General features: G+C 29.6%; 2 protein-coding genes across 2 annotated transcripts; one reads left to right on the top strand and one right to left on the bottom strand.

Annotated features, from left to right (window-relative positions):
- Nucleotides 1-2,091: 2,091 nt before the first annotated feature.
- LOC127138316 (DNA-directed RNA polymerases II, IV and V subunit 8B) lies at nt 2,092-4,457 on the top strand. The gene is made up of 5 exons (XM_051064734.1): nt 2,092-2,236; nt 2,947-3,046; nt 3,306-3,439; nt 3,758-3,855; nt 4,149-4,457. The coding sequence occupies exons 2-5, from the start codon at nt 2,974-2,976 to the stop codon at nt 4,264-4,266; spliced, it is 423 nt and encodes a 140-aa protein (XP_050920691.1). The 5' UTR covers nt 2,092-2,236; nt 2,947-2,973; the 3' UTR covers nt 4,267-4,457.
- A 3,632-nt stretch (nt 4,458-8,089) lies between these two features.
- Nucleotides 8,090-8,794, bottom strand: LOC127138315 (ubiquitin-40S ribosomal protein S27a). The gene has a single exon (XM_051064733.1). It carries the CDS (start codon nt 8,688-8,690, stop codon nt 8,223-8,225), a length of 468 nt encoding a protein of 155 aa, XP_050920690.1. The 5' UTR covers nt 8,691-8,794; the 3' UTR covers nt 8,090-8,222.
- Between the last annotated feature and the right edge of the window lie 4,547 nt (nt 8,795-13,341).

Here is a 13,341-nt window from a genome sequence, read left to right as displayed (position 1 = left end):
TGCTGACATAAGAAGGATACATGTGAAGGCTGAAACCAATAATGTCGTGAATATACCAAATTATATGCATTGATATATGTTATATTTTAGGGTCATGCATGAATAGGCATATATGTTGTACTTCATAAGACATATTGGGTCTTGTGAAAGTTAAATATTGCAATGCTCCTGCAAGACTTTAATATTCAGTTGGGTCATGATATGGACTCCCAAAAGACCCACCGAGTTTTACCTTGCTGTCAACTGAGGTGGGTGATGGCTTACAAGAGGACATGACTGCTCATTCTATAATTTCCTTTGCATATTTCCATTAAGACAAGAAAAGTCCACTTGTATGTTTAGTGACAGATATTCCCATAAAATAACTCAGAGGACCCAAATCCTTAATGGCAAATTTAGAGCTAAGTTTAGACATAATAGAGTCACAAAGAGAATCATAGGAAATAGTGAGAATTATGTCATCCACGTATATAAGGATATAAGTAGTATCAATACCGTGATGATAAATGAATAAAGAGGGATCATAGATGTTGTGAGAGAAACCCAATGTGGTAACATGGTCAGTGAATCTTTGGTACCATGCACAAGGTGCTTGTTTTAGATCATAGACAGACTTCTCATGAAGACAAACATGCTCGGGATATTGTGGATCACAGAATACATAAGGTTGGTGCATATACACAGTTTCGTCAAGATTTCCAATAACCGATTGATGTTGGGCTGTTAATGGATGATAAAGTTAAATTCATGATTGATGCCCCCAAAGAGTTTGTAGGCATTTTTGCATTATTAATGAGTTGTATAAGTTAACGGGAGTTCAAATTCATCCTGATGACTTGATGGTGAGTCATATGCTACCCATCAACAAAAGTGATATGAGAAGAATCCCAACTCAATCGATAAACGGAAGCAGATAAGACGAAGCACAATAAGAGGAGTAAATTCCATTTTATCAGCCTAAGATACAACAACCAAAATGAGTCTCGCAATAACAATAACAACAGTAAGCACTTGATCATTTGCAGCGGTCAGAGGAGTATGCTTTGGGCATGACCAGTTGGGCAACCAAATGGCACCCCACCTGTACTGCAAACCACCCAGATTTGGACTGAGTTACCAAGCATTCTATAATGAGCACATAGACCACATGCTGGTTCAAAATCTGAGGGAGCGATTTCCAATTGCGAAAGCAATGGAAACCTATTTTAGGGAGAAATGTCAAGCCTTAAAAAACTGAAGGGTTGAGATGAGGACCACTTGGAGTAGGCAAAATCAAGAATCTAGGAATGATATGGATTGATTATGCGACTATTACAACTTCGATGGCATGTGACATATGAGGTTTTAGCATTTTTAAGTTTCTATTTTTTTACCTTTTTATAATATGATCAAAGGAAGAGTACTAGCTAGCTTTCACGAAAGTTATTCCCTTTACACTTTTCTTTGTTTTAATTAATGAACTTGTTTGCATTTTTTGTTTCTTTTTGTTTTGATTTGCTACATTATCAGTGTCATTATAAAAAAAACATCACCAGAAAAAGAATGATCAAAAGAGATCAACAGTGAAGTTCCCTTTCAGATTGAAAGTTAATGAAGAAAATGGAAGACATCTACTTGTACTCAATCTTCAGATACCTCATCTAGTAAGGTTTGAGTCAAATATTTTCACGTTTCACTTTTCCTTCAAATGAGAGTATCCGTGCATTAGTTATATTCAAGAATTTGCATTGTTTCTACTTAGTCTATTGGTCTGATAAATACACATTGAGACAATTGTTTGTGAATACTCCGAGTCTTTTTAATTCATTCAGTTTTAATATGATTATATCTATTGCTAACCACTTTGAGCCTAAGCTTTTTTTCGGTGACATAACCATGTTAAATATTATGTCTCAAACAATTTTGAAAAAAGTAAAAAAAAAAATTATATATCTTTTATTATTCATTTTACTTGATAATCATTCGTTTTAAAAATATAAAAAAATAATTGATATAACATAGAACTATTTTATATTCAAAATATATTTAGTGTCATCTAATCTTAAGAAAAACCATTATTTCATTTGGAATATTTGGAGTATTTAATATGTAAATTTTGTTTGTTGTATTTTGCATAAAGTTATTTAATACAAAAAAAAAACATTTAAAAAGAAAACTGGCTTTTTATACAAACCCAAAGAAAAATCTCGATTCTTCATTTTCCCTCGCGCCTCAGCTTCTTCTTCTCCGTCGCACGGTGCCTTTCTTGCTCCATCTTTTCTTTCCTTAGTTTTTTCCACTGTTATTCACTGCTTTTACACTTTGTGGCCATTTATTTTTTTTAATCAATTTTTTCTGATCCGTTGACATGTATTTGTGTGTGAGCGATGGTATATACATTGTTCTACCTTTTTTATGCATACCATCTGTTTGATAAATTGTCTCAACAAAGTTGATAACTTGTTTATTAAATAAATGGATGACCTGAGTCCTGATAAGAGTGTAATGGTTTCTTTTGAATTGTCAATGATGCGTATTGATTGATTCATTTGATTTCTTGCTTCTTTAAACACCGACATTAGTTAGCCTAACAATGACCGAGTTAAAGATAGTTAGTGTCAGTTTCATAAACATTATAGACAATTGTTTATAAAAGCAACTATAGGAGAAGAACAACAGATAGGATGGTACACCTAGGATGCTTTGGCTCTTAGAATTTTAATTTGGATTGATTTTATTTTACTCATTCAGAGGTTAGAAGATATGATTATATTTACTGAACATGATAATTGTTGAGATGTTGTATTTATTGTTTTTTTGTGTATGTTCTAGTCATGTTATGTTAAGCATTATTTGTGAAAATGTTTTGATTGAGATGCTAGAAGGTTGGGTGTTGCAGTAATTTCATTTTACTAATTGAGATACTCTCTAAACTCTAGTTCTAATGTTTATTTTATCTCTGTTTAGTGAGACGCACCTAATTGACTTAAAAGGATGAGCGAGCTTATTTTCGATGACTTTTTTAAGATTGAAGAAATAGACCCAGATGGTAAAAAGTATGACAAGGGTATGTGCATCTCTCATTTTATTTTTATTTTTCAAGAAGTAAAGCAAAAAAGGTTCAAATTGCATCTGTGTTATGGGTGTTTTAGATATTAAAAGTTGTTTTATAGAGTTAATTATGTGATTTAATACTGAGCTGAAGCAGCACTCATAATCCTCTCTATTTGTATGTGTGTTTTCCTCCTGTTTACATTCTTTCGAAACTTGAATTGATCAAGCTTAAGTTGGCATAAACTTTACATTTCATGAATATCTTTTTGCAGTTTCTCGGATTGTTGCACGAAGTGAGAAGTATGGCATGTACATGCTTCTAGATGTAAATACAGAGATTTATCCTATGAACAGAAAGGAAAGATTCTTGTTGGCTTTGTCTCCATCTCTTGTTTTAAATACCAAGGTACATTTCATTTGTGGCTCCATGCTATATTGTATTTTTATCAAATATTAAAGAAGTTATTTATCTACATAATCCAACTCTAATATATGCTTTATTATCTGCTTGATCTCTTGCGGACTTATCCAATAAAACCTTTCCTTTGATCTCACATACAAATTGTATTCACAATGTTAAGTTATTGAGCTTTTCAGTTGGGATAATGTTTGTTTCGTTCGTGTTATCTACAATAGTTATATGTATAAGTTAAAGCAGTTTAAATGATTTTATTTTCTCGCAAGTAATGGATATCGCGTTTACACTAAAATGGTTTCCCTCCAGGACGGCCCAGTTTCAATTCAAGAAAAGTTTGAATACATCATGTATGGAAGGTTATATGACATTACAGCTGATGGACTTTCTCGTTCTCCACCTGAAGTGTATGTAAATGTTTCTCACGTTATTTTGTTGTATTTGTCTTACTCCATTTTATTTTAATCCAAAATATCACTTAGGATTGTAGAATGTTATAATGTGGTCATTATACACGATTCATCAGAAATTTTTTTGATTGACTTTGCATATCAATCTAGTTTTTATCAAGAAAATAAATTCAATGGGGATATTTTCTTCTACTTTTGTAGTTTTGATTTGGAAATTCATGAATCCCTTTACTTATTTTTGTTTTATGAGACTGGCTAATCTCTCACTGTATTCTCATATCTTATTCCAGAGAGGTATATGCATCATTTGGTGGACTTCAGCTGATGCTGAGAGGTGATCCTTCCCACTGTGTCAAGTTTGCGGTCGACCAGAAGTTGTTTTTACTAATAAGGAAGCTTGAAACTTGAACTGCTGATCGTTACCTGTTGCTGAAAAGATAAACACTAGCAACAAGTTTTAAGTGATTTATTGGTAATTTGTAGTATGTATTTTAGGAGATTAAATTTTCGTTTTGAATGGTTCTCTGAATTGTTTGAGTATATTAATTTTTTAGATATGGAAATACTCTCAAATTTAGAAGCTAATTTATATTTGTTTATACCCTGTTTATTAAATTCAAATATTTTCACATGATGGATTTAATATACAGAATTTGTTTCATGGGGTGAATAGTTAAAAATTTTAATTAACAAAAGGAGTTGAGATGAGTTTTATCCATTTAACATGATTATTTATATTAAACTATAAATATATAATAGTATTTATTTGGTGTGTGATATTGGTGTTCAAGATTATTTTTGAAATAGGTTCACTCTCTCTACAATATGGTCAATAAAGGCCATAAAAATTACACTTCTTAAATTCTAAACAATCATATTTTAACTCTATTTCGGAGTTTTTTTTCTAGAGATATGATTGATAATAAAAAAATATACTAGAGGTGAAATAATTACAATGGATCCATTTATTCCTAAATTGCCAAACGACAATAAGGAGTGACTTGTATGCCAAGATAACCAACTTAGAGTTAGTTTTAGAGTTAGTTTCAAGCTAGTTTTTGTTTCACTCGTTGCTCCTATAAGCTCGATTGTGAGTGTATTGGTTGTACCAAGGTTGTCTAAACATAATTTCTAAAATTCCACCCTAAGCTGCTTGACTTGGATATCTAAAAAAAATTCAATAGTTGAAAGATTGAGCTACAACCTTAAACGCTCATAACACTTGAAACTCCTAGATAAATTAATGATTAGTTGAAAGAGTTTACATACTTCAATATAGATACCGCGATACTACGATACTCTGACATTAAAAATATCAAAAATATAAGATATTGATACCGTTACATATATGATAAAATTTACTTCATTTATCCATCTATTATTAAAAAAGTTAAAAATATTTTTATCAAAATTTATGTTTTTAATTTTTCATTAATAATATTGTTTCAATATATATTTAACTTTTTTAGATGTGAATGAGATTTAAAAAAATATAAAAGGAATGTTGGACTAAAGAAAAAAAACCATTTTTTTAAATACTTGTTTAAAATGTTTGATATATATTGTACGAGTATTATATGAGTCTCAGACACTAATTTAAAGAGTATCGAAACAAAACAAAAATTGAGACATTTGTTTGACTTTTTCGACACTTCATTGATTTTTCTAACATGTGTCATACAAGTATTGGACACCAACATATATCAGACATTGTGATACGCCAACTCCTAGAGTTGTCTATACTTTGTAGGTTTCTTGTCATGGAGACATTAGAGATAATAAGACCATAGACTAATGACTCTTAATTTGTTATTAGGGGTCAATTTGATTTGATTTTGTAAAACTGTTTTTTAGTTTTTAAAATTTAAAAATCATAAAACTTGTTTGATAGTCTAGTTTTACAAAATTGAAAATTATTCTCTATTTAAGAGTTTTAAAAATTAAAAAACAAAAATAGATTTTGGAGGCTTTTAATTTTGATTTTGGTTTTTAGTTTTAAAAATTAGAAAGAAAAGGAAAAATAAAATAGTATACTTTTCATTAATGACAAATTTGATATTTTGTTCAATTTTAAAAAGATTTTTTAAAAGTTAGCTTATCAAATATGGTTTCTTTTATTTTTTCTTCAAAATTCTTTTTTAAAATTAATTTAGAAAATAATTTTTAAAAATTAAAAACTAAAAAACTCATTCAAACGACCAAGATCTTTTAATAATCTAACAATGCCAAATAATGTTGAAAGTGTTTACACTAATGAGAGCATAACCAATCTCCCTTTGAGGAGATCAACAATTCTCCATAACTTTTAGGGAATATGTTAAAGGAACCAAAGAAATAATTGTGTTTCATGAATAAAGCATCCACTTCCAAATTGAAATAAAAAAGAGTTTTCTAAGAACATATAAGTGGTTCCTTTTTCAAAAAATTTACAAAGGTTGCATATAGAAAGAATGCTCCATTCTCAAATTTTAAGGTTTTTATCAATTGATATCTTGTTAAGTCTTTATTGGTTGACATCTTGTTGTTAAAAATCATCTATACAAAAAGAGAGGGATTAATGTATTTGTCAAAACCTTCATTGAATAAGCTAATAAGAACTCTTTTATGTCATTGAATTTGCATTTAACACTACTCTAAATAGAAGGAAAAACGTGGTAGAAACATGATATTAAAATAATAACATAATTTAATATTTTATACAAATTTTACTACTAACTTAATTACTTATACTAGGAATAAGAATTTTAAAAGATGATGTCAATGAGATATCTAAAATATGGGTAGAAACATGATTCCTAAAATCTATATGGCTTAAATTTACACAATTACATTATATTTGAATATTTAAATTAAACCTACGAATTCAATTGTAACTATATATTATTGATTTTGAAGGGAAAAAATCACAGTTAAATTTTTAGATATATTCCATCATCCTATTTTATTTTTATATAAATATTGCATTTTTGCCAAAAGAAATGATTTGGAATCTCGTCTATCAGAACTTCTAAACTTTCATTTCACAGTTCAGATAAAGTTATCCTCCTACAGGTCAAAATCAAAACTCATACAAATTAATATGATTAATCTACCAATATATATTGTATAACTTAATTCATGAATCACACTCAAAAATAAGATTTAAAGATAAACCAAAATAAAATATATAAAAGGTTGTGATCCGATCAAACTAAGAAACGCTAAGGAGTTTGACAAAAACTTCACTAGTAAAATATAAACTATTGATTTACTAGGAAAATTCATGAAAAGAAATTTCAACCAACAAAAAAACGAGAAAAAACTCACTACTCACAAATCATATTTACCAAAAAGTAAAGCAAAATCTTCAAATATTTTTAGAAAAAAATATAAGTCACTAGCAAAAGGTTTTGTATTTTAACCAATAATACAAGCAACAACTTCAACAAACAAAAACCACCAAAACAAACCTAGCAAAAACTATATTTTGTTATAACAAAAACACTAAATTTCAACCAACAAAAACAGATGACCCAGCCAAATATGTTTTGATCATTGAAAGACTAATCAAGAACTATGTTATAGTAGGCAACAAATTATAATAACCAGTCAAAAATAGTGGTTAAAAATTGATACATAACCAAACACCAAAAAGCTTATACCACTCTTTACTACACATTAAAGAAAATTGATATATGATTAAACAAGTTTCATGGATGGCACAACCAACCTTACACTGCATTGCATCAGAAACAACCAAAACAGATAACAAAGTCTTACGCAATTTATACAATAATGAACAGGGCAAATATAAACAGATAACAAAGTCTTATGCAATTTATACAATAATGAACAGGGCAAATATAGTTTCATAATTCATAATCAAATTACTCATCTCACATATAGGAAACTCTTCAAAAAGAAACAAATATAACATGTTGTATCACAATAGACATGATAAAAAGCAATCAACACTACAAAGTTTGCATTGGCAATTCAAAAGTGTAACCAACCTAAGGAAATTATGAATGCATATCTTCAACAATTTTCAATAACAAACAAATAAATAACATAAAGCCGAGAATTGATCTGCAAACACAATTTAACAGTAATTCATGTCAGAAAAACAAACATAACTGAATAAACTAATCAACTTTAACAGCAATAGCATATTTAATATCAAAATCAAAACAATGGGAAATGAAAAACATTCATAAAATAACCAACAAAATCATAGAATATCATAAATAACTTAATGAAAACTAACACAGTATAATATTAAACCATTCATCAGTCATGAAAATAACAAAATTGTTCACCCCAAATATCCAAAATCATAAACAATTCTCAAAAACTAAAATATAAAAATTAAACATAAACAAAAATCAAGCATCAGCTTTCTGATAAACATAGGTTAAACCACACTTGCCACAGTAATGACGATCAAAGTGATTCGCCATAAAAGTCCCAGCACCGCACTCCGCATTCGGGCACTCCTTCCTCAACCTCTGAACCTTGCCAGAATCATCAACCTTGTAAAACTGAAGAACAGCTAGCTTCACCTTTCTATGCTTGTGCTTAATCTTCTTCGGCTTGGTGTAGGTCTTCTTCTTACGCTTCTTGGCTCCACCACGGAGACGGAGAACAAGGTGGAGTGTGGATTCCTTCTGGATGTTGTAGTCAGCAAGAGTGCGGCCGTCTTCTAGCTGTTTGCCGGCAAAGATGAGTCGCTGTTGGTCCGGTGGGATTCCTTCCTTATCTTGGATCTTTGCTTTGACATTGTCGATGGTGTCGGAAGACTCGACCTCGAGGGTGATGGTTTTCCCCGTCAGGGTTTTGACGAAGATCTGCATCTTCGGAGAGGATTAGGGTTTGCGCCGGAAGAGATGGAAATTGGGAGAAAAACCGTAGTGTTGGTTTGTTTGAGGAATTTATATGCTGAAGAATTGGGGAATTGGGTTTGGGTATTGGGCTTATGGGTTTCTTTAGTAAATAGGGTTTCTGATTTAGTCATTTTTAAAATTTGAATGGATATTTAAAAACACCTGTATGCATGAGAATTGAAATTCTGATCATAAATGTGTAATATATAATAATATTTATATATAATTTTATTATTTTATATGATTGAATATTTTTAAATTATTAATGTATAAAATATAATTAATTAGTAAAATGTATTTTTAAATATATAATTGTTTGTTTATATTATATATTTAAATACTTATTTATCTGTGTAAACACTTCTCAGTATATCTATTCAAATTCAAATAATCGATGAAACACAATTTTTTATGACACAAGAATATACTAATGTTTTATTGGATATATTGGCTGAAATTATTATTTGTATTATCTCTATCTGTAAATAATATTTGAGAATATAAACTATTGAGATGATATTTGACTTGAAATAAAAATGTTATTATGGGATGGCTATTTATCTCATTCTTAACCAAAAGAGATCCTATAATATTTTAAAAGAATTTTTATATCAAAATCTATTGAAATGAAACCATACTTATTTTTAAAAATTGATTTTTTTTACTACATTACATACTTCTAACCATGTCTTCATAGAAGTCTTCCAACAACTACGCATTCTCAAATCTAATTTTTTTCTTCATTCTTCTTGTATCATTTATGTGAGTTGTGATAATAATTGGATGATGATAGAAATCCGTTCTAATAAGGATTTGACAAATGCATTTAGAAATTGGACTCTTCAAAATTCATTGCAAAACACTCTATCCAATCTTTCATTAATCCTAGTTCATCCATGAAAATTTCACATTTCCTCATTTCCTCTTACAAGCAGTGGCTCCTCCCCCTTCTTAGAAGCACACATTATATCATCTCCTCCTAAAAGCCATTCACCTTCAACGCTGGACTCAAGCCTCTTCCATTCATCCCAGAGCTCTTTTCTTTCATCTTTTTTTGAACTACCGTAAATGGCCATAAATTATTTTTAATTCTTCAATAGCATTTTATTTTTTTAACTTTTTTAAAGTATTTATCTTATATCCATGGCAAGTTGATCCAATGGTTTTAGGAGCCTAAAGCAAACTTAAAAAGAATAACACACGATTTATGAACTGAAATTTCATAATTATTTTTATGACTGCAAGATTAAAACTTGTGACAAAAAAGATTGCACGCAAACATTTTAAAATTTTGACCAACTGTACTATGCAACTTATCTTTCTTATTATGTGTAAACTTTTATTTGGATTTAAACCACTTCTGTGTTGTGTTTAATGGTGTAAAGTTTTCCGATCTCATTATATGATAAATAGACAAATAAGATGTTCGGGATTCAAACCCCCGCACATGCACGACCAACAAAGTTGCTTTAACCGGACAATCGACGATTATAATTTTTTATCTTTGATGTATTAATTTAAGGATTAAGGTTGAACCCAACGCATTCAAATACGATAATCACTCTTTAAATTCAGTAACTGAAGCATGGATTATTCAACTCAAATATACTAGTAATTTAAAAACTAATTAAAGTGTTAATCAAAAGGTTAATTATAAGTTATATGGATTTTAAAATCTAATTAGCTATAACCATAACTGAAATTGAAACAAAAACAAAGAGAAATAGAAAATTCATGTATAATATTATAAATTACAATCTGCGTTATAATAAATATTATAACCATCGGAATTCTGATCGGACTCAGACGGCTGCGGCGTCGATAGTGGCGTTGGACGGAGGAGGAGGAGAGTTAGGATGTGAAGAGCCATCGGTAAATCGGTGAGAATCGGAAGGAAGGACGAGAAGAGCATCGTCGGGATCATCGGAGGTTGAAAGATTGATGCAAGAACAGCGTTCGAGAGATGAGAAGAAAGCTGTAGCGAGATTCATACCTATCCAGCTGGCCATGCCGTTCCAGCAAAAGCCTTCACCGTCTCTCTCCATAATTGATTTCGATTCCTTTGCTTCTTCTGAAGAATGGAATCGGAATGAGAATTAAGAGAATAAAGAAATTCTTGATGGAGAGAAGGGGTAGTATTCAATTTAATTATGTTTATTACAATAAATAAATAAATAATAAGGCGTTTTTGGGTCAACGCGTTACTCTTTTTTGGACACTGTATTTTCGGATCGATGGGCTGTAAGATTGACTTGCCATCTATATTCATCTTTCTATTCTTACCCCTTTTATCTTTTCTTTTTATTTTCATTTTCATTTTCATTTTCACCCTCCCTTAGATGATTAGGGGTGTAATACAAATCGATAAATCTGATTTTAGATACAGATTATTCCATACCCAATTAATTACCCCAGAATGCTTTTGCAGCAGGAGATTAGACCAGCAAGGTTTCTGATTTAGTCATTTTTAAAATTTTAATAGATATTTAAAAATACTTGTATGCTATAGTGACATTTGAATATTTTTTATTGTTATCCGTGTTGTTTTTATTAAGAAAAAAAACTTTGACCAAATTGAGATTTCTTAATATAATAGGAGAAAAGAAATATCACTTCAAAGTCATATATATATATATATATATATATATATATATATATATATATATATATATATATATATGCGTGATGTTGAGTTTTAATATTTTAATCATAATTTTAAATATTATTTTTATATTATAATAATTATTGAAATTCTGATCATAAATGTGTAATATATAATAATATTTATGTATTATTTTATTATTTTATATGATTGAATATTTTAAAATTATTAATGTATAAAATATACTTTTAAATATATAATTGTTTATATTATATATTTAAACACTTATTTATTTCGATAAACACTTCTCAATGTACCTATTCAAATCCAAATAACCGATGTAACACAAAGAGCTTATATGATAAAGTCTTATGCCACAAGTGTTTAAATCCAAACTAATGTTTTAGGCCTATTTTAGTAGTGTTAGCTATTTTGAGTTTTTATAGTTTTGAGATTTGCCTTAGGATCCAAGTTAACTTAAATCTATAAATAGAGGGAGTAACCCATATTCTTGTAATGAAGTGAATAGAGTATTCATAACATTGTAATTCACAGTATTTTGTAGTTGCAAAGTGAATAAGAAGTGAATAAGAAGTTTTCCACAGTTTGTGGGCAGAGAGAAACCATGCAGAATTTTAATTCTTCTTCTCCTTCATCGTTATTTACTTTCTTTCTTTCTCCATTGTTCTTCTCTGTTCATTGTTATTGTGTGGGTGATAACAATCTTGTTCATCAAGATTGATTGAAATTCTCCATAGGTTGTGGTGGATTGCGAACATGTGCAACTTTTAAAATTAGTTTAAGAATAGAATGACGACAATGATACATCAATAATAAACAATGCAGAAAACTGTAAAATAACATAAGAGATTGGTAACATAGTTCGGTGAAACCAAACATACGTCTGGAGACACTCTATCCAAAAAAGGAAATTCACTACTTCAAATTAGAACAATTAGTCTTATAAGAACCTTCAAACATGTTAAAATTGTGATTATGTGTAAAAGATGAGAGAAAAATATTATTGATAATTACTATTGACTTTATACAAAAGACTCGATACTAATCCCTATTTATAGGATACATAGACTCAATCATATACTAAGAACAAATCTTGACATTAATAACCATAATCAAATCTCATACTAAGAAATAATTTAAGATACTCTAAACTAATATAAATGATATTATAAAATATTTTATAATACTCTAAACTGAAGCTTACTAAGCTTTAAGCTTGTTACAAATTAACCTTAAAATAAGGGATCAAACTAAACTAACTAATATCATAATTAACGGAAAGAGCAACCAAGGAGAAGAAGCATCATAGAGAGAAACAACAACCCAAGAGAGAAGAAGTAGTCGTTGAAGAAGTCAAAGGAAGAAACCAACTGACAGAATCATCCAAACCAAACCAAGAAGTCAAATCGAACCAAATTAATTTGAATCGAATCAAACTGAAACGAACTAAACTAAATCAAATCAGATTAAATTGTACCAATCTAATCCAAACCAAACCAAATCAAACTTAATTAATCCAAATTGAAACATATCAATTTGAATAAAATCAATCATACCATATCAAATCAAACCAAATCAATTTGATCAAAACGTATTGAAGCAAACTAAAGTAAACAAATCAAATCAGTTCAAATCGAACCAATATAATTCAATCCAAACTTAACAAAACCAAACATAATCAATCAATAGGGAAAGGAGTAAAAAACATAAGAACCAATGGAGAGAGAAAAACAACCAAATAGAAGAACCAATTAGGAGGAGGAATCAACCAATAGGGAGAAAGTCAACCAAAATCATATATAATTCAATCTCGATCTTCATGCACACAAAAGTTGGAGACAATCTGAGAACAAATTAGCAATTTAACAAAAGAATTTTCTTCTTCTTCAATAAACTCATCCTTATAAAATCAAAACAAACACATTCCCAAATTTTTGGGAACTCAATAGCGGAGGCAACAATTAGTTCAAGGAGAATCAAACCAAGCTCTAGATGCCA

Source organism: Lathyrus oleraceus, chromosome 4 (assembly GCF_024323335.1).
Source record: "Lathyrus oleraceus cultivar Zhongwan6 chromosome 4, CAAS_Psat_ZW6_1.0, whole genome shotgun sequence".
Lineage (NCBI taxonomy): Eukaryota > Viridiplantae > Streptophyta > Magnoliopsida > Fabales > Fabaceae > Lathyrus > Lathyrus oleraceus.
Note: the sequence above shows the minus strand (reverse complement) of the source record. Positions and strands in the feature narration are given on the sequence as shown.

Coding starts and splice junctions, on each gene's coding strand:
- LOC127138316 (XM_051064734.1), top strand. CDS start 2,974: ATGAGCGAGCTTATTTTCGATGACTTTTTTAAGATTGAAGAAATAGAC. Junction 3,047..3,305: donor TGGTAAAAAGTATGACAAGG/GTATGTGCATCT, acceptor ATCTTTTTGCAG/TTTCTCGGATTGTTGCACGA. Junction 3,440..3,757: donor CTCTTGTTTTAAATACCAAG/GTACATTTCATT, acceptor GTTTCCCTCCAG/GACGGCCCAGTTTCAATTCA.
- LOC127138315 (XM_051064733.1), bottom strand. CDS start 8,690: ATGCAGATCTTCGTCAAAACCCTGACGGGGAAAACCATCACCCTCGAG.